Genomic DNA, 21,746 nt, shown 5'->3' with positions numbered 1-21,746 from the left:
AGCCACCCAGACACCCCTATGAGAGACTTCTTAATTTAATATTCTTTACTAGGAACCTCCATGCAATAGTTTCTGGTGCATGGCTTCATTAAACAAGTGAGCGACAAGGCAGATATTTCTTGCATCTGTTCATTTCTCTATGTGGATAATCCAGAAGTGAGTCACCTCCTCTAAGACTGAAGCGAGATCCTAAGAATCTGAGAGACATGATGGATGGCACTGCCAGAGGTGCAGCGGAAAGCATGGCAAAATAGCATATCTGGAAAGTTTTTCAAAGCTCAGTCTCGTGGCCTGCTTAGAATGTGTCGCCACAGACGGGCTGAACAGAATGTATTGTTGCATCTGTGACGACTAGTTTCAAGTTTACACCCACAGCCTTTCTTACGCCCACTTCCATATCTTGTTTTACATTTGAAAAATGATTACTGTAAAAAAAGCTTGTAAATTCTAATTTAATGCCAAGGATGTTTAAATCCTTAAAAGTGGTAGAATACGTGTCATTTATATGCTTTAACATTTACTCCTACCTGCTCTAACACACCAATATTGTACTGGTGAAGAGGAGACCTCTAATGGATCAGAACATTGTGCAATTAGCAAGTAAGTGGATGATATTCAATCGGGGCTTATAAGAATAAAAACCGTGTTTTGTTTGTTTTGACAAATATATAGATTTTCCAACTTTCCCTAAAAAGTTCATTTTAATCCAATAAATGATCAACACTTCCGATTCTATGTGCTATGTGCAAGTGGAATTCAATTCTAATAAAATATGCAAAACTAGATCTGCTTATAACAAGATCTTATTTTCCAAGTTCTCTGAATCATTTTACATGTTAACAAATCAGGGAGTTTCAGGCCAGAAATACAAAAATTAAGATTTCTTTGCCATAATAATGAGTAGAATATGTATGTATGAAATGTTTGTATTAATTGCATTTGAAGAAGGAGCTGCCAGAAATTTTCAGGGAGTATCCCACTGCAACCTGATGGTCCTTATGGTTCTGATATATTTATTAAAATTTGTCTTTTATAAAATGCTGACTTACCATACCTGTTACTTAATAATTATTTGCCTTTGGAAGAGATTCTGCAAGGCATCTCATTGATAAATAACCATGAAGGTAAAAAAAAAAAAAAAAAATCCACATCCCCCTAAAAGGTGTTTGTTCTTGGGACAAAGGCCAAGGGAAAACCAGACAAAATAATGAAGGTGACCAATGTACTCTCGGTTCTCAGCTGTCAGCACAGAGCCCAATGCGGGCTTGAACTCACAAACCGTGAGCTCATGACCTGAGCTGAAGTCGGACGCTTAACCGACTGAGCCACCCAGGCGCCCCGGTGCCACCTTGGTTCTAAGGCAAAGTTGCCCAAGGTTTCTTAGTACATGGCAGTTAGGGCCAAATACATCAGGAATAGCAGTTGTGCAGTATCAGTACTGTTGCTGTGTTGTTCTCCAAATTTTTAATTTTGTGAGTTCCCTGTGTGCCCCAAAGCAGAGATTGGGACCCACAGCTCTATATGCTGCTTCATGCCATCAACTTTCCTTTCACTTCCATCATCTCTGTGGACCTGTGCCCACGATTTTCTGTGACACATGCCCCCAGCACAGCACTCCCCAAACAAACGCAACTTGATAGCAATATTTATTTATTTTTGCAGTGCCTTGGATAAAAACCATTGCAACAATGTTGGGTAAGGTGTTATTCTCATAAAAACATCTTCTCTCAAAACAAATGCACTTCTATTTTCCATAAAAGTTAACGTTACATGCTAAATCAGAGTTAATTACTTAGATAACATGGAAGAAATTCAGAAGACTTGCAGGGTAAGACCAGACAATGAATTACATCATTAAACTAAACCATTACACGGAACTAGAAAACTGACTCAGTAGTAAAATATAAAAATCTACAATTATAAATATAAATTTGGTCCATGGAGACACTAGAGCAGTATTTACAGTAAGTATCAGATTATTTCTACTTTAGGTGAACACAGCAGTTGTAAAACATTGAATATCATAGGGAACGGAGTGTTTTATTTACAATCTACTATATTAAAAGTTATATTTCTAGCAAACTTGATGATTGCTACAAATACGGCTAAAAATTTGACACTAAAAACAAACATGTTTTCTGTAGTTGGGAATTCCTAATATCTATAAATTTAAATTTTCTGTTAAAATCAATATGAAAAAAAACCCCACAATTCCATTCTTAGAAATACTGTAAAATTCAATCGTTTTAGTTTAAACACAATAAGTGAATTACAAGAAGTTTTGCAAAAAGGCACACGTTGTTAATGATGTAAATTTGGCAGCAGAATCCTATGTCATGAAAATTACTGTCAGGTGATGGAAAGTAAACAGATAAGAGAAGAACTGCAGTGATTTTTCCCATCCAGCTTTAGAAAGAGGCAAACAGCGCTCAGTGCGGATTCCCCTCGGCCCTTGCGGTGCTACACTAAAGACTCCAAGCTCTCGGCTGTATTTCCGTCGGGCAACGCTGCGCCATTACTGTCCAGAGAGGTGGATGGATTCTCCTCCTGCCTCGTGCTCACAAGACTGAGGACCGCTTTGTAGAGAAACTGATACTGCTCCTGGAAAATAGAGGATGGGAGACCGTAAACAGGGGGCTCAGTGAAGATGCACGTGTGTAAAACAAAGGGATATTTTCAGTCATGCGTTGACACTGTTCACAGAAGGGCATTGTGTTAAATGGTCTGTTAAACTCAGCAGAGGGACACAATCTATATTAATGTCTCTTTCTGAAGAAATTTAAAGTAGTTTTTCAAGTAGCTACTATTCAATTGACCTAGGTCAATTGTAATCGACCTAGAAAATTGGCCAACATACTTTTGCCAGTGTTGTTGGCCAACTTTTTTTTCTTTTTAGGAAAAAAATGGACCATTTCCATTCTTTTTTCTTTTTAATTTTTAAGTTTATTTATTTATTTTTTGAGAAAGACAGAAAGACAGAGAGAGCAAGTGGGGGAGAGGCAGAGAGAGAGAGAGAGGGCGGGAGAGAGAGAGAGAGAGAGAGAGAGAGTTCCAAGTAGGCTCCATACTGACAGCACAGAGTCTGACGCGGGGTCGAGCTCACAAATTCCAAGTTCATGACCTGAGCCAAAACCAAGAGTCGGAGGCTTAACCAACGGAGCCACCTACGTGCCCCAGCGCTCCGTTCTCATTCATTTATGTCATGGAATCAGAAAATGATGCTATAGTTTACTGTTACTGATTTATCAAATGGTATGTAATCCTTTGGTACAAGGCATCTGTAAGCCACTCATAAATAACTTATTCATTCTCCCTTTCCCACTTGTTATGAAATCCCTTGGGTTTATCCATTGGGTTTCTGATTATGGAGACGTTGCAGAAAGGACTGCACCGTCAGCTTGGGCTTGCGCAGAATCCTTTTTACAAGATCCACTGTTTACCAAGTATTCTTCACACTCTACCGGCCTGATGATCCTAGGCCTTGCTTTGAGCAAAGGTGAGCACAGGCCTTGCTATGGTCTCAGAGTAGGGACATAGAAGAATAAAGAGTCTCAGATTAGTTGGTGCTTCTGAGGGTATTTTTCAGAATTACAATAAATCTTGCAAAAAGACGCATGAAATTTCAATTTTATCCATCTAATATTCTGGAAGATAAACTTTAAATGTTTATTGTTTACTATTCCGGTTCTATAGATTGTGGACTGAGTAACTTGTAATCCAGCTTGAACACTACATGGAAATGTTATCAGTCAAGGTGATCTTTTCTGATACATGATGAAATGATTTTGGCAGCCTCTGTGAAGGAAGCGGTACTCTAATGGTGAAGGTTTAGCTCCCTGTTCTATTACTTACAATGTCAGCAAAGACTCCTGGCCTCATCAAATTGATCATCTTGGCTACCTGGTAAACATCCATGGAATTTTCTTTTTCTAGTTGGTGCATAAGGGTTGTCAGAGCACAGAAAGTTCCTGCCGTCACTCCTCCATGCCTTGAAGCAAAGGGACAAAGACTCCATTCAGATGCATCGAACATTCACATTCACAAAGCACGCGGCCTTGACAACTTTGTAGTGGGAATATGGAAATTTTTAATGAAATGTCTCTTTTATCCTGCAGAGAACTATGGTTTAATTTGAAATACTAACAAGTATTTATGATATTAGTAACAGTGTACTTTATAGAAATTTAATGTTTGCTTATTCGTTTGTTATATTTATACTCTGGAAGGAGCTGGCAATAAATCAAAATGATCTGACAAGTTATCATACATATCATATGTAACATATATTACCTATAATTCCAGCATATGCATTCTTTATTTGTTCATAGCAGGAGCCTGGAAAGATTTATTGGATAGGTACCTGTTTCTGATAAATAGACTGTATCAATTTTCATCCTATCTAGTGTGTCAGTGACTGAGAAATGTCTCTCTAGTTAGCACCTGTAAAAATTCCAGTGCCAACGCACTGACTCATCACGCAAAGTGTTCTCAGCATGCAATGCAAGAGCAAATTCTTGTGATCACGTACCTGCCTTCAACAGGAGCCCCAAGAGAAGTGAAAAAGGCTAATTCTGTGTGAACCTTCTTTATAGAAAGCAGATCATCTACCCTGGCTGAATCACCACAACTAGTCCAAGGCATTAGTTTAGGACAAAGACAAAAGAAATATATGCCCATGCAGAGATACTGCCCATTGCCCATGGAAAACAATGCCCATGAAACAGTTTACAGAGAGGAACTTACTCGTCATGAACAATCACAGGCCCATCCCTGTTGGCAGCTTCCTCTTTGATAACACTTATAAGTTCAAAAGTTTTACTAATAGGGCTATCTGGATTTGGCCATTTGGGGCACTGAAAATGTCTCACTTCAAGTACATAATCATCCTATAAGAAGAGAGGAAAATTAATATTTTAAAAATCCCATTGGTGACAGTTCATTATGAATAATTGGGGGAATCAGGAATTACAGGAAGGTGATAAAACCCAGTCACACGTATGCACGCATAGCAGCGCTTGCAGTCCATCCTCCATCTTGGGAGGGAAGAAACTGCTGTGATGATTCGGGTCCCATGTGTAGATATAATCTCTTTTTCATTTAAAAATGTCTTATTTTGGGGCGCCTGGGTGGCTTAGTCGGTTAAACGTCCGACTTTCGCTTAGGTCATGATCTCACGGTTTGTGGGTTCGAGCCCCGCGTCGTACTCTGTGCTGACTGCCAGCTCAGAGCCTGGAGCCTGTTTCAGAGTCTGTGACTCCCTCTCTCTCTGACCCTCCCCTGCTCACGTTGTCTCTCTCTCTCTCCTAGAAATAAATAAAACATTAAAAAAAAATGTCTTATTTGTAGGTTTATTATGGTACTCAAACTTTCAAAGTAGGTACCAAAGTTGTGTCTGTGTCAGTAAATTTAATATAAAAAGAAATCTTCAGTGTTAAAGTTTGTTTTAAACTAGCGTAGATGTCTTCAAAGCCCAACATTACTCAGGAGTAATTGAGTGGAATTACGTGACATGGGGGGGAAATGCTGGCAAGTGGGGGTGGGGTAGGCGGATGGAAATGAAAGTTCTGCTCCAGCCCCACTCTTGGTTCTTGTACAAGTGGCTAACTAAGCTGTGTGACTTTACGTCCCTTAAACCTCCAGCTTCCTTTCAAGTGTAGTCAATAAAATGCTACATTTGAAAATAAGCAGCAGAACCTAAAATTTATATGGTTTACCTGTTTCAGAATTAGACTACAATAAAGTGCCATGTTTAAACCATCTAAAAAATGGTTTAACTTTTTCCTGATCGGTAAGATACTCTTCCTCTCACATGCCCTACTCTTTATTAGTAGTATCTTTTAGTATTTTACTGTAGCTGTACAATAAATTCTGTACTGTAATTATATAAATAATTCTTGGCAGAGAATTCAGAATGATGCCGTATAGATAACCAAGAATTAGTAAAACAATCCTAGCTCATCGTACTGCACATTTTCAAAGCACTTCTTCGCCTACAACACATCATAGATGTGTTGGTAGATAGCGGTAAGCTCATTTTGGTAGATAATATTTTTCTCATTTTACTTAGAAGAACTCAAGGTAAAAACTTACCTTAAAACATGAGAATTTGAATTAATGAAATTATTTTTTTACCGAATTTATTTTCAATGTAAGGTCTATCAGAACTACTCTGGACTGAAGAGAAAGATCTTTGATTTTCTATAGGTGGACGGTATAGTTTAGTGGTGACTGGTGTTTACTGATTCTGTAGGATTTTAAAAATGAAAGTGACAAGTAAGATAAGATTGATTATTTGGGCAATCTGTCTTAATTTTTAAGAAAGTAGGTTCCTTTGTTTTATTTCTAGGAAAGTTCCTTAAACCAGCATATATTTAACAAAACATGTACTTAAGATGAAAAGTTTGTCATTTCAATTATGTCCATACCTGTGTAGCTTCTAAGATAAAATCTTGAATTACAAGTTTTTCTTCGTTAGACAAACATTTGTGTTCTTCAGCCATAAGAGTGACCTTGAAACTCTCACAGTTTATAGGTTCATCTTTATTTGGCCAGTAAACAAATTCATCTTCTGCCTGGAGGAATAAATACCAAAGAAGAGTCTAGATTTCAATCAAATGTTTACTAAGTCAGACTGCAAAATGAAGTTAAGTGGTTGACACAGAAAATTCAAGTCAAATTTTTCTTTGAATCTCAAGATTTACTCTTAAAATGTTGAGCCTTAAGCAAGGCTGGTGTGCAGAATAAAATATTGCACTTAAGAAACCAAACTATTGCTTGGCTGTTTTCCTCTTAGCTCATCAGTAACAATGGTAAGTTGTTGCTTCTATAAATGATAACTGAGTAGAAAAGATTCAAGTGATTTTAAGAGCTCAGCAATTTCCAGTGGCATTTAGAATGGTCAGTCTAACTTTACAGATAAGAAATAAATCTCCAAGTTACATATATGTGCAAAACCTAAATAAAATAGGCCTTTTCTTTTGGTATGTATATAGATCGCCTTAAACTGAGGGACTCTCCAAATATTTTAACAAGTTTTATTTTTAAAAAATGTACATAGACGCTCTGGACTGACTTCACTCATGATTGCTATTCTAATTTTTGATAAGCAGTATCACAGAAATCTTAAATTTAAATTAATTTTTAACTTACTTTTTTTTTTTTTAAAACTGTCATTCAACAATTTCAGACCTAGGAGGTGGCATGACCCAACCAGGCCCAACAGCAGACAACAGTAGACAAGTCCGCAACCAGTGATAGTAGTTTATTAGTTGAAAAGAAAAAAAAAGATTTGTTTGTTTGCTTGGACTGCCGGCTGACATGACTTGCTACTGCCCCTGTAAGGCAAGTACCAAAGGTGATGTGAGGTGGTGGACTTACCATATTTTGACCGTCAGGAAGCATAACTACCAGCTGGGCATTATGGTCCCATATCATCCTCCAGAAATCCTTGATGGTATGAAGGAGAGGATGCTGGGTGATGATGAATTCGTTGCTCTGATAGTAACCCTACAAAACCAAAGAGAAGATACAAAGAAAGTGCCCTGGCATATGAGTTTAAACATTCAAAGTACATTTATAAGTTAGTGGACCTTAAGTCAAGGCAGGCTTTTTATGTTTAGATTGCGTCTGTAAATGACGATGTGATTATTACAGCTGCTGTTTAAAGGGCACTTTCTATACACCAGGCACAGGAGTAACATTTTCTTTTCTTTTTTTAAAATATTTGTTTGTTTGTTTGTTTGTTTGTTTTTGAGACAGAGAGACTGCGTGAGTTAGGGTCAGAGAGAGAAGGACAGAGACAGAGAATCCCACGAGGTGCAGAGAGAGAGGGGAGAGAGTGCAGAGCCTGGAGCGGGGTTCGAGCTCACCTGAAATGGGGCTTGGGCTCACAAACCGTGAGATCATGACCCAAACTGAAGTTGGATGCTTAACCAATCAATTGAGCCACCCAGGAGCCCCAGGAGTAGCATTTTCTTCCCTTAAGCCCCTTATACCTCACAGAAGTACTATGCGATAGGAACTGTGATCCCCATTTTACAGACTGTTAAAATGAGGCTGAAGAAGTTAAGGGTTGTGGGCACCTGGGTGGCTCAGCTGGTGAAGCACTCAACTCTTGATTTTGGCTCAGGTCACGATCTCACAATTTGTGGGATCAGGCCCTGCATTGGGCTCCGTGCTGGCAGTGCAGAGCCTGCTGGGAATTCTCTTTCTCCCTCCTTCTCTGCCCATCCCCCACTCATTCTCTCCCCTGCTCTCTCTCTCAAAATGAATAAATAAACTTAAAAAAATTAAAACGAAATACGTATTGTGCCCAAGTCTACACAGCTATCACCTCTAGGAGTAGGCTTACCAAATGGCATGTGGACCATGTCTCCTAAACTAAATAGAATGGACATTCAGAGGAGACTTTATACTTCTCACTTTCCATAAGCGCCAATGGCAAAGTGTTAAATTCACACCTATCGACAACAGAACACCCTTGGTGTCCAGGCACCCCGGCTTCCTCTATCAGGCAGGAATCAGAGAGGCACCTTGCAGATTTTGCTGCAGACACCCGGAAGCTGGGGCCTCTGGATTGGTCATGATTTCCATGTTGTTGCTTAATAAAGTGATGGCTCATTTGTGCTCCTCTGCCCTGTGGTCTCTCAGATCCTGTTCCTATTTCCCATGGGCTCATGTGAAGTGCAGCATGTATTTAGTTGCTACCACCATACATCTCCTTGTTTCCTGCATGGATGTTCTTAGATATTTTCTTTGCTGGATAAATGAAACAGTGATTTTGGCATGGGAATTACAACCTTTTCATACGAAGCCGAGCTCTATGATTGATAGACCTGAAATAGAAAGGAGGGTCACGCAATGGCTAACAAAAACACTCTCCCCTTTCTCATAGAAGATGTAAACACAGAAGGAAAGTACTATGTCTTTAGAAATCTGGGTCTCCAAATGAGTCCGGTCTGCAGGGTGAAAACCGTGTGGCAAACCTGGAGTGGTAAAGTCAGTGAGATGGGCTTTCCAGAAGCTGGTATGCCTTGGGTCTGTTCAGGGTAAATGCAGTGCAGCCTCTTAGTTGGCCAAGTGTATATTGCATATCTTCTCATTAGTCCTGAATGGTGAATTTGCTTCCTGCATTTACTATTTTGTCTTGCTTGAGGGTTCTCCAGTCCAGCACACAGAAAAACATCAAGGAATGCTGCTGTTCTATGTGCTGTTGTGGGCTGTGGTCTGCAGTCATTAGATTTGACCTCCCCACCAGTGGTGCTACAGCCACTGCTTCAGGAAAACCATTTTGGTTTTGGACCTGGTAACACAAACTAGTAGGTAGTTCCTCCGGCGACTTCTCAACTTACCATGATGTAGGAGGCATTGATGTAGTCTGTGCCTTCCCCACTCAGAGATGAAATGCCAACCCTTGATCTCTCCACTGGAACACAGAATTTTGTCATGAACCACCATGCTCACAAGCTCTGTACCCTTACTCCCCAACCCCACATTGCAAATCTTAGCTGCATGTCCCAAGTTGAGTGGCTTTGATCTGTAAGCTAGTCTTTCTATGTATTCTGCATGTTTTAGATGGACTTCAGGATTTAAGAGTCCTTCTAAAGAGGTACATTATCAGGCATAATTAGAAAAATACTGAGTGAATCAGTCCATTCCAAGATGTAAAAATATTGTCATTTTTTCTCATGATTCAACGTAACCTACCAGGGATGATGGAAGAAGTTCTGTTCTTTTCCCTGTTGCAGTGCTTTAGGGCTGTAGAATAGTCACTCTGTTGTATATTTGATTGACTTAGGAGCTGAGAAAGGCAGTCAAAGAAAAATATAGATTATTTCATTTAAGTCACCCAAGTACACACACACACACCACACACACACACGCACACGACCCAACCAAGAAATCAAGATAAGATACCGAATATACATATATCTGACTTGTTTTCCAAGAATTCCTTGAACTAACCCCCTGGCACTTCTGTGTTCTACACTGGGAAGCTCGAAGAAGCAGAGAACATCCTTTAGTTTGACATTGACATTCAGCTCTGGGAGGATCTTCCCTACGGATTCCTCTTTAGGTGCATACTCTCTACATCCTCCACTTGCATCTCACACTGCAGTTGGAGTAAATTGCATGGTATCTGTGTGTATGTGTGTGTGGACATATTGATGCATATGGTTGAATTTCATTCACTCATTTAGTACTCCATTACATGAATAATCTACTTGCTACTTATCTATTCCCCCAACTAGTGAATGTTACGATTACTTCCAATATTTTGCTCTTCTAAACTTTGTAGCAATGACTATCTCTTGTGTATTTCTTACTGCATACACATGGAATTAGGAGTCATCAGCATTATTTTTGACAGTCTGATAGATGAAAAGTGATAGACCATGGTTTTGATTTGCTTTTCCTTAATTACTGTTTGATCGTGAATTTTAGCATTCATTAGCCATTTAGATTTCTTCTTTGATGATTGCCTTTGTATATTTCTACTTCACTGTCATTTGTTAATTTGTGGGGGGGTGGATGTCTTGAATTTAAGTCTATAATCTGTTTAAAAATTTGCTAATGTCTTTGTTCTATTTAATCACACAGACATCACTGCTAATTAATTAATTTTTTCTTTAAGATTTCTGTCAACTATGTTTTTATTTAAGATGTTCTTTTCTACACTGATGTCTTCAAAATATATATTGCTAATATTTTCTTATAATTATAAAACCTTACTTTCACCTTTAAGTACCTAATCCATCTTGAATAATTTTAGTGCTTAAGGTGTGGTTTTACTTCTTTCCACTAAATTATCCCAATATCACTTATTGGTTAGTCTGTCCTTTCCTGCACTGATTTGTCGTGTCCTATCTATCATATAACCATTTCCACATAGCCATGGTTCCTCTGGCTGATTTGTCTGTTTTTCAGCACTAATTATCAAATCTGCAGAAGTCTTCCATATACTGTACAACACATTTTTATTTTGTTCTTTATTTTTAGTACTGCTTTGGATGTTTTTGCTCTTTATTTCTCCAAATGTTAATTTTAAATTCAGTTCTTAATTTCCCATGAAAAATCCTGCTGGGAATTTGTTTGGTACCACAGTGATTTTTATACCTAATTTCGGAGAATTGACAACCTCAGAATATTTCCATCCATGAAAATTGTATCTATATTTTTAGGTATAATTCTAGGCTCTTCAATTCAGTTTTAAAATTTTTTCTCTATGCATTCATTGCACCTTTTGTTAAGTTTATTTTTGAGACCCTAGAGATTTTGTTTCTGTTTATTGTTGAACTGGCTCTTTTTGTTCTAGTATCTCTGCTAACAATTTATAGCTAATGAGTTACAATGCTACTGATGATGTGATATATACTTGTTGAACTGTAATAAGAGTTGAGTTCTAATAAGAGATATCTTGCTTCTCTTGATTTTCTACATATACAAGTGTATCATCTGCAAATTCTTTTCTATTTCTACACTTTTTTTTTGTTTGACCTGATTTCTAGGACAATGTTGACTAACAGTGTCAACAGCTAGCATTTCTTCTTTTCCTAAACCTACAATGAACATTTCCAAGTTTAAATTTTGTATATGACATTTATATTGTAGCCTAAGATGAAGAAAGCTTCCCTCTAGTTCTAATTTACTAAGAGTTTTTGTTAGGAATAGTAATTTTATTTACTGCTTTTTCTACATCTTTTTTTAAAAATATAATTTATTGTCAAATTGGTTTCAATACAACACCCAGTGCTCATCTCAACAAGAGTCCTCCTCACTGCCCATCTGCTTTTCCTACATCTTGTGGAGGGCCATACAATTCTCATAACTAAATCTGTTTGTGTTTTCTAATGTTAAATCATCACTTCATTCTTGGAACAAACTCTGTGAATCCTAATTGGTCACAATATTTTTTTTAAAAACCACGCTGCTGGATTTGAGTTGCTGATATTTAATTAGTATTTTTGTGTTTAAGTTCATAAGTGAAACTGGTCTGCATATCTCTTTACTTGTACTCTCCTTATTATCAGTTTGGTATCAAAGTTATACTTGCCCAGTAAAATAGCTGGGTTTGCTTTCTACCTAGATATTTTACCACAGAGTTTGGAACTTTTTGCTCCTTAGAAGTCTAGTAATTCTTCCAGTTCTGACTGTATTTCGGAAGTGAGATTTTTGGCAACTGATACAATTTATTTAATGGTTCTTGGTCTAGTGGGATTTTGCATTTCTCTATGAGAGTATTTTGCTTACTTTTTCTTAAAAAAATATTTCTTTCCAGGTCTGGGTGGCTTAGTCATTTAGCGTCCAACTCTTGATTTTGGTTCAGGTCATGATCTCATGGTTCTTAAGTTCGAGCCTTGCGTTGGGCTCTGTGCTGACTGCATGGAACCTGCTCTCTCACTCTCTCTCTGTTCCTCCCCTGCTTATGCACACACACTCTCTCTCAAAAATTAATATATACTAAAAAAATTCTTTCATGTAGGATTTCAAATGGATTGTCACAAATATGTTCACAGTATGCTTTTTAAGTTTAGAAAAACATTTCTAAAATATTTATAAATATATCCCTATTTTTTAGCTTACTATTCATTAGTGCATAGCCTCTCCTTTCCTTACTAATCTGGCCACAGGTTAATTTGTCTTATTAATCTTGACAGAATCTGCATTTGTTTTTATTTCACCTCTTTCTATTTACTTATTTTAACCTTCTATTTAATTTAAGAAAGCTTTAGCTTTTCACAATTTTTCTGTCTCCCTCTTTGGGAGTACCATGCTTTTCTTCTAACTTTAACATGACATGCCTATTTCATTGGCTTTTATTTTTATTTATTCTCAAATGAATATATTTAAGGTTATAAATTTCTTTCTAGATACAACTTCAGTTGTTTCCTACAAACTGTGCTATGTAGTGCTTCTGTTGACCTTTAATTCTAAAGATCTTATTATTTGATTTTTAATATGTCAATTATGTAAAAGAGCATTTTTATTGTCCAAATACCAGGATATCTTTAGGGCAACTTTTCATTTCAATTTCCAATTTTCCTCTATTAGATTCTGAGAATATGGTTAGTACCGTATAGATTCTTTGAAATTAACTCTTCTCTTTCCATTGGCTATTTAACATCTTTATCTTAGAATGTGTGTACCAACAAACACACACACACCATGCCCATGCACGCGCGTGCACACACACACACCCCATGGCCATGTACGCGCGCGCGCGCACACACACACACACACACACCATGCCCATGCGCACGCACATGTAAATACACACACACACACACACACACACACACACACTCACCTCCTGTGTCACAGAAGGAATAGAATCCAGAGTATCCCTTCAGTCTGCAGCCTTGGAGCCCATACACTTATTGCTATAGCTACCCGCTTAGGTGTCCCTGTGTTTGGTCCTTAATCCCTCTCTGCCCCTTCTTAGGATTTCCTCTCCCTCTAAAAGTTTCTGTTCCCCTACTCCTACCCCCCCCACCATAGATCTCTTTCCATTAGTTTTTTTAAAATAATAATTTTTAAGCTTATTTTTGAGAGAGCAAGAGAGAGAGAGAGAGAGAGAGCATGTACAAGTGGGAGAGGGGCAAAAAGAGAGGGAGAGAGAATCCCAAGCAGGTTCTTCACCGTCAATGCAGAGCCCAATGCTGGGCTCCATCTCACCAGGAAATCATGACCTGAGCCGAAATCGAGAGTAGGATGCCCAGCTGACTGAGCCACCCAGGCTCCCTTATTTATTTTTTTAAGTCAACTCTATTCCCAGTATGGGGCTCGAACTCACAACCCAAGATCAAGAGTCACATGCTTTTCCAACTGAGCCAGCCAGGCACCGCACTTTCCATTAGTTTTTAAATAAACTCAGACACCACTCATTAAAACATAAAGAAAGAAACAAACAAACCAACCAAAAAATTTCTTAGTTTCTAACTTCAAGTTTCCTTCTAGCCATCATTATCATTCTCTTCAGAGTGAAAAATATTTAGAGTCACCTAAATGTGGTCTTTAATTGCTCACACCAATTTCTCCTTACCTTCCTGCAGTCTGACTTCAGTGCTATCCTTCCCTGAAGTAGCTTTTATGGCTCAGCCCAATGGCCTGCTGTCCTCATCACACCTGATTTGTCAATAGAATTTGCCACCTTTGTCTATTTCCTCCTTGAAATGTAACTTCCTTCAGAGTCTATTATATCCCCACTGTCACAAATTTTCTCCTACACTCCTACTGTCCATTCATTGGCTAATTATAATTTTTCTTAAACCCCCCCTTCGCAGGCCTTCTTGGCCATCTTGTCCAATTCTAAGGATTCGAGGAGCCGTCTATGCCAATTGTTCTCAAATCCTTTCTCCAAGCAGACCTTTCCTTTGTGCTTCCCACTGAATATTCAACTGCCCTCCATGCCTGTTTACGCAATGCCTCCTGAGTTCCTAAAATTAGGCTGGTTTGGAACAAATTTCACCATCTCCTCCCCCACCACACCTACCAAGAGTGCACCTTTCAGTCTCAGTGAACAATGCGGTCTCAGATGCTCAAAGCAGAAAGCGGGTAGGGAATGCCTGTCCTTTTCTCTCCTCACTGCAATGTCCAATGAAGCACCAAGTCCTGTGGTCAACCCTTCACTATATCCTACACAACCCTTCCCTGAAGAGTCACATCCTACAGCACCCGTTTCTCCTGTGTGATGGCACTTGTCCCTTGTTTTGTATCTGTTTTCTTGCCTGTATGTCTCACTAGATCAAGAATAAGAGCAAGAGTCACAAGAGCAGGAGCTGGGTGTGCTTTTTTGAAAAAAATCACGTTTGTATCTTCGTATCAAACACAAAAGCCTGGTATGTGGCAGGTGTCTGATAAATACCTGTCTTATTTTTAAAATGAGGTATGACTGACATACGTTATATTAGTTTCAGGTATATACCATAATGATTTGATACCTGTATACATTGCATAAAATAATCACCACAGTAAGTCTAGGTAACATCCCTCACCATACATAGTTATGAAGTTTTTTCTAACGACGAGAACTTTTAAGATCTATTCTCTTAGCAACTTTCAAATATGCAATACAGTGTTTGTTATTAATTATAGTCACCATGCTGTACATTATACCCTTATGCCTTATTCATTTTATAACTGGAATTTTGTACATTTTAACCTTCCTCACCCATTTTGCCCACCCTCTACACTCTGCCTCTGGTAACCATCAATCTAGTCTATGTATCTATGATTTTTTTATTTCCACATGTAAGTGACCTCATATGGTATTTGCCTTTTTCTGTCTGACTTACTTCACTGAGTTATTTCTGACTTACTTCACTTGCCATAATGCCCTTAAGGTCTATCCATGTTGTTGCAAATGGCAAGATTTCATACTGTTTTATGGCTGAATAATATTTGATTGAATATATATATATTACATTTTCTTTACCTATTCGTCCATCAATGGGCACTTGAGTTACTTCCATATCTTAGCTACTGTAAATAATGCTGCAATGAACACAAGAGTGCAGATATCTTTTTGAGTTAGTGTTTTTCTTTTTTGCAGATAAATACTCACAAATAAACAAATGTAATTTATTTCAAGGAATTGTTCCTATAGATAGATGAACTTGAATGACTAATGTCTTATAGGACGGTGCACATACACACACACATACACACAACACCCTTTTATATCTGCTGGGTAATGTGTTAACAGGAAACAAAATCAAATAAGATTCTTAAATAAGATTCTGGCTTCAAACTGATATGTCCATTTTGATCCTGGGTTATCTAGTATAACCATATCAGTTCTTTTATGCAATTGTGTAGGGGTAAGTCATATTTAAATGAGAATTATGTTGAAAATGGGTAATGCTTATATATTTTTAAATTTAGAATAAAGCTATCCTAACAACCTAATGCTGATGTTTTATTATATATATATTTATATATTTATTTATAATTATAAATTATATATATATAACTTATATATATATATAATATTATTTATATATTTATAAATCCTTTATTATTTATTTGTAGAAGCCAAATTGCATACTTTTTCTTTCTCTAAAGTGTTTTATTTTCACTCCAATGAGCTTTGCGGAATAAAAACATTTATGTCTTCCAGATGGCATGTTCAAAGCACAGCGTTCACCCCTAATCTTTCTCTTACTTCTCCAAAAGCACAAAGGGCGCTGACTGAGGTGACAAAAATCAGAAGGAAGTCCTAGTGACTAACATCTTTTACACTGTAGTGTGGGCGAGAAGAGGAAAAAAAAAAACCACCCTGCAACCTCAAGGTTTGTCAACTCTCCTGGGTTTTGCCAGGGTCTCAAATTCTTCTCAGATATTCCTTCTTCAGAAATTGGCCCTGTTTCTCTAGGGATCTGGGGAAGTAAGAGGTTAGTAGAGGAATAAGGTGGAGCAAACACACAGCCTCCATTCCATAGGAAAGTCACTACTGTGCAAATCCCCCTTAAACAGCTAGAGGGTCCGGTAACATCTGCTTTCTGAATTCTTTGCCGGCTGATTTCTGGAAGTCAGAGAAGTACGATTGTAGAAGGTACGATACTGAACCAAACATACTCCCTTCTCTAGCTCCCTGCTTCGTGACAAGGTGGGCGGGGGAAACTGGGGGTGAAGAGCTATTGTTCCGGCGTGGCCTCTTCTCTAGTCCAGGGGCTTCAAGTGAGACAGATTTTTCCAAAGAATAGCTTGGACAGCCTGAGCCGGAGTACTCCTTGTTAAGTGGTCTGGTTCTTTCAAAGGGAAAAGAGCACTTACAAAGTCTGTATGATGAGGTGTGCCTGTCCCTCTGTTATGCTCTGTGCCCTCCTTTCTTGGACCAAATTTACACTTGTAAACATTAACCCAGACTTCCTGAAAACTTTTCTTCTTGCTGTCAAAATTAAGATTCTCCTTGAAACTTACCGCGTGGCTTTGCTGCCCACTCTAAAGAATAATACAAAGCCACTGTGGAACCGTGCTCTGAACCCGTCCACATGGCCTTGTCAACTCAAACGAGAAGATGCGGGAACACTGAATTGCGTGCTAACCTCGAGGAGAACTCACCTTGAATTGCTTCTCTAGCTTCGTTTTGCCTGTTGGTCCAGGAATGAGGAGCGCATTGACATAGGCATGAATGTGGCTGTCTGGCACCTCGGTCTCTTTACTAAGTATGGCCTCCACCAGAGCGTCATGAATAAAAACATACTGTTCCTGGCAAAACAGTGACAATGAGGAACATTACTGCAGGTTTTCTTTATATGTATCTACATACAAAAGTAATTTTTTTCACTGACAGACAAAAAAAGTTTTACATAATGGCGGGGAGGGACCCACAGAAGAGTGCTCACTAGTCCCACAGGAAATCCGATGCAGGAAAGGAGGCAGTCAAGACAGAACACAACTCCCCTCTCTACTTCTGATGGACTGACATTTGGGGGAGGGGGACGAAGCAGTGCTCTCTCTCCGCCCCTCCTTCAAACCTGTGACCCTCTTCCGTATTTTGCATGAGGACTTTGCTGGCTTTTCTACTTCTCCAGGGTCTTCTTCTGTCCATTCCCACCCTCCTACTAGCCAGTCAGATAGAAGGTAGGCCAATTTTATGTCCAGTTCTGTCTTCTGTTTCCTTTATGGGTCTTTTTCTTGGTCTAAGCTGACTAGTGTGTCATTTCCTTCATGGAATGAAGTTTGGTTTTGATTTGATTTTGGCCCACACAGCAGTTTGTCTTTGGCTGCTCTCAAGCTGCCATCCATAGTTTCCAACTTCAATTCATTTTTATTTAGAAATAGGGGAAAATACAGATATGCTGACTTTGTCCTGTGTCAGGTAAACTATAGATGATAAACTCTATGGACTTAAAAAAGGATATAATTTGAGCATAATTCATACTTTTAAAATACGAAAATGAATGCATTTAGTCACTGCACGCAGGAAAACCTTGAGGTGTTTGCTAGCAGGCGTGGGCATTGCCTCATCCACTTCTTTTTTTTTTAATCTTCTCTATCATCAGTGTCGTTCCAAAGATACTCCCTATTTAGTGACAAAATAGACAAAATATAGCTGGCCCACCTGTGACATACAATGCAGTCACCTGGTGTTACGGGTTGAATTGTGTCCCCAAAAAGAGATGTTGAAGCCCTAACCTCCCAGTACCTCAGAACGTGACTATATTTGTAAATAAGGCTGTTGTAGATGTAATTAGTTAAGATGAGGTAGTGACTGTTGTTCTTCTAAGAAAAGGAAATCTGGACACACAGACAGAAAAGCCAGTCATGTGAACACGGAGGCAGATACTGAAGTAAGGCTGCTTCATCCAAGGAACACACGGGGCTACCAGAAACTCAGACAAGGGAAGATCCTCCCCTAGAAGCTCCAGAGGAAGCATGGCCTGCGAACACCTTGACTTTGGACTTTTATCCTCCAGAACTATGAGGCATTAAGATTCTATTATTTAAGCCAGCCAGTTGGTAGCACTTTAATACGGGAGCCCTATGAGACTCATCAACCTAGTAAAACAAAGTCTGGTCCATCCACCTTTAGCATTTGGGTGACATTTCCAACCCTTAAGATAAATCAAAGTATCCTTTTTGGTGGGGGAGGGGGAGAACAACAACAAGAGACAGTGTCCTTTTTCTCATACCTCAGTTTGCACCAAATAATTTCTTTGTGAACGAATGTGTTTTAAGAAGCCAAATACGTTGACAGTTCCTTCCTGTTGAATTTGCTGCAACATACTGTCCAGCACAATGTACGTGCCTGTTCTTCCGACGCCAGCGCTGAAGAGGGCACAGAAAAGAACCATTTCAATGTCAGGTCAATTACCATCTGAAGAGGGGTCACTCCTGGTTTTCTTGTAAATTAAAATAGTTTTCTTCCCCAAGCGACCGAGCCACATAAGAAATAGTTTAGCAATCCAAAAGTGTAAACAGTTTCATTGTTAAGCATAATGCTTCGAAGAACAAGCAGTTTACTTTTTATTTTTGGCTTCAGGTCAAACTGTAAAATAACCTATTTCTGATGGAGATTACTTATTTATTTACTTAGGGACATTTTTAGTTTTCAATAATTATATATTTATTACTCATTATATATTATACAATGAAAGCATTACACATCAGAGCATAGCAACTAGACATTTAATCTGAGGAAACTGAAAGCATCAGCTTCACCCAACACTGAAAATAAAAGGTCTTGGGTCTGTATTGCTGGGTACACCTGTTTGTAAAGGTTTTCATATTAATCGGAAAAAGAATTTGATAAAGCGTTCAGCTGAAAATATCATTTCAGTGAGATGGTGAGGACGAAAGCATAACTTCAGTCATTTCTAAAGGGCCATTATCTACGGACTTCTTCAGAGCCTCTACAGGAGGGACAGAATTCACAGGCAGGGATTCTTTTCAAATGCTCTGACAAGTAGGAAGTACTGGAGTGGAAAATTAGCACCTGCTCCGTACAATACCCTGGTCCCTCTCCATTTGCTAAGAAACAATCCCTGACCTTCAGAGCTCTTTTTCTTGCATTTTCCTGTTTCTCTCCGCTTACCATGAGGCTAACAGATGAAAAACCTCAAGGTAAGTCTCTCAAACTTTGTCTGAGGGTAACTCCTGAGATAGGTAATTAGAATGTGTCCAATAAGCTGTCTATCAAAGGAAAACACTTGCTTCGGTGAGAACACAGACACCGCTTTGACAAAAATACTGTGCACAGAATTTGATTTCTGTGGTCGCTAAGTTCAGCACAGATTCAGCACTCAGTAAATGTTAACTGTTAATTTTATTTTAACCGAAAAATATTCGATTAAAACCTCCGACATACTTTTTTCTCTTTCTTCAAAATACCATTCTTCCTATTCATCAACTTAGTCTTGGAAATAAAGAAATTGGGTCATGATGGGTTGATAATCCCTTAATATGATATAATAGATAGAACTCGGGAAAACGAGAAAAAGAATTTTGATCTGATAGGTTTAAAAGCAACAGAAAGGCATTTTGCCAAATTCTTCACCTTCTGTGAGCTTTGGTTTCTCTAATATAAACCTGACATAACAACTCTACAATAGATTACTAACTCCTAAGAATAGCGGTTATGTCTCAAGCACTTTTTTTCAAGTTTATTTCTTTAGATAGGGACAGAGAGAGAGAGTGAGAAAGAGAGGGAGTGAGTGGGGGAGGGACAGAAAGGGATGGGGGACAGAGGATCCAAAGCAGGCTCTGCACTGACAGCAGTGAGCCCCATGCAGGGCTCGAACTCACGAACCGTGCGGTCATGAACTGAGCCAAAGTCAGATGCTTAACCGGCTGAGCCACCCAGGTGCCCCAAGTCTCAAGCACTTTTATCCCATGACATTATGTTGTAATAAATGTTTGTTTATTGACAAAACACGGTTCTTCGTGTCTCACACATTTAATAAGTTAAAGTCCGATTCAATAATCAAATAGAATAGTAAACATCATAAAAATACCTGGTGCTTTGAAATATTTAGCAATCAAATTCTGAGTCTGGTATACCCACTCCCCCGTGATTAATATTTTTGAAAATGGGCATGTAATTTCGTTCCCCTCACTTTGTGAAAGTATTCCAATTTGGCAAAACCGTTGCTCCACGGCTTCCCTTCTTGTCAGCAGAAGACTTTCTGGGGGTTTTGAAACGCGCCCCGGAGACTCACCTGCAGTGGACGACAACGGGCCCCACCGCATGGCGCTTGGCGTGGGACGCCTTCCTCACGAAGGTCAGCACTGGCAGCGAGTACTCTGGCACACCCATGTCAGGCCACTGCGTGTAGTGGTACTGTGTCACCACACGCCCGCTGGGTCTTCCTTTCTGGGAGCCCTGAAAGAGTTCAGACAGCTTGTAACCGGGACACGTACGAATGTGCGCACACACCAACACACACATGCACACACATGGGTCCTTCAGCATCAACGTGATTTTGGTGGTATATAAAGAAGCAAAAAAAAAAAACATCGTCATTTATGATGGTTAATTTTATGTGTTAACTTGGCTAGGTTATGGTAGTCAGTACTTTGGTCAAATACCAGCCACACCAGATGTTCCTGTAAAGGTTTGTTTTGTTTTCCAAGACTGTTTTTTTTTTCAAGACTTTTAAAAAATAATCTCTACACCCATCATGGGGCTTGAACTCACAAGCCCGAGATCAAGGAGATCAAATACTGTATACTCTGCTGACTGAGCCAGCCAGGTGCCTCCTTGTTGTCAAGGTATTTTTTAGGAGTGATTGGCATTTAAGTGAGTAGACTTCAGGTAAAGCAGATCACAGTCCCTGATGTGAGTAGACCCCATTCAATTAACTGAAGACCTTAAGAACAAAGACTGAGGTTTCCTGAAGTAGAAGGAATTCTCCTGGAGACTAAAATATAAAAACCTTGCCTGAATTTCTGGCATGGGGTCAACTGCTTAAAAATCTCTCCCTCCCTCTCCCTCTCTCTCTCAATTTCTTTCTCTTTCTCTCTCTCTCTCTCTCTCTCTCTCACACACACACACACATTTCTCTGGAGAACCTGATTTATGTATCACTGTTTTCTTCCCCTTCCCTAAAATTTTCATCTCCCCTATTTCCGGTTGGATGTGCAGATGTCACATGGGGCAGTAACTTTCCTTTGTGGATCAAATCCACTGCAGCCACTGGCCCCATGACCAATCTGGCTCCAGAGCCTTGGCTGGCATGTAGAGATTTAGCAGAAACCTTTGGGAATGAAGTATGGTTGTGATAAGAACTCTTTTTTTTTTTTTT

General features: G+C 39.0%; 1 protein-coding gene across 1 annotated transcript in view; it reads right to left on the bottom strand.

The window, feature by feature from the left end:
• Nucleotides 1-1,633: 1,633 nt before the first annotated feature.
• PTPRZ1 (protein tyrosine phosphatase receptor type Z1) overlaps nt 1,634-21,746 on the bottom strand; it is a 188,667-nt gene continuing 168,554 nt past the window's right edge. Inside the window, exons 20-29 of the mRNA XM_039239659.1 lie at nt 20,661-20,824; nt 18,636-18,771; nt 17,062-17,208; nt 9,706-9,799; nt 9,351-9,424; nt 7,378-7,506; nt 6,426-6,572; nt 4,744-4,886; nt 3,853-3,988; nt 1,634-2,601 (exon numbers count right to left, since the gene is read on the bottom strand). Of these exons, the coding sequence (XP_039095590.1) occupies nt 2,461-2,601; nt 3,853-3,988; nt 4,744-4,886; nt 6,426-6,572; nt 7,378-7,506; nt 9,351-9,424; nt 9,706-9,799; nt 17,062-17,208; nt 18,636-18,771; nt 20,661-20,824 (1,311 nt within the window). The 3' untranslated portion in view covers nt 1,634-2,460. The remainder of the gene's footprint in view (nt 2,602-3,852; nt 3,989-4,743; nt 4,887-6,425; nt 6,573-7,377; nt 7,507-9,350; nt 9,425-9,705; nt 9,800-17,061; nt 17,209-18,635; nt 18,772-20,660; nt 20,825-21,746) is intronic.

This window comes from Hyaena hyaena, unplaced genomic scaffold (assembly GCF_003009895.1).
Source record: "Hyaena hyaena isolate Hyena2069 unplaced genomic scaffold, ASM300989v1 scaffold_161, whole genome shotgun sequence".
Classification (NCBI taxonomy): domain Eukaryota; kingdom Metazoa; phylum Chordata; class Mammalia; order Carnivora; family Hyaenidae; genus Hyaena; species Hyaena hyaena.
This window is presented reverse-complemented; position numbering and strand designations above follow the sequence as displayed.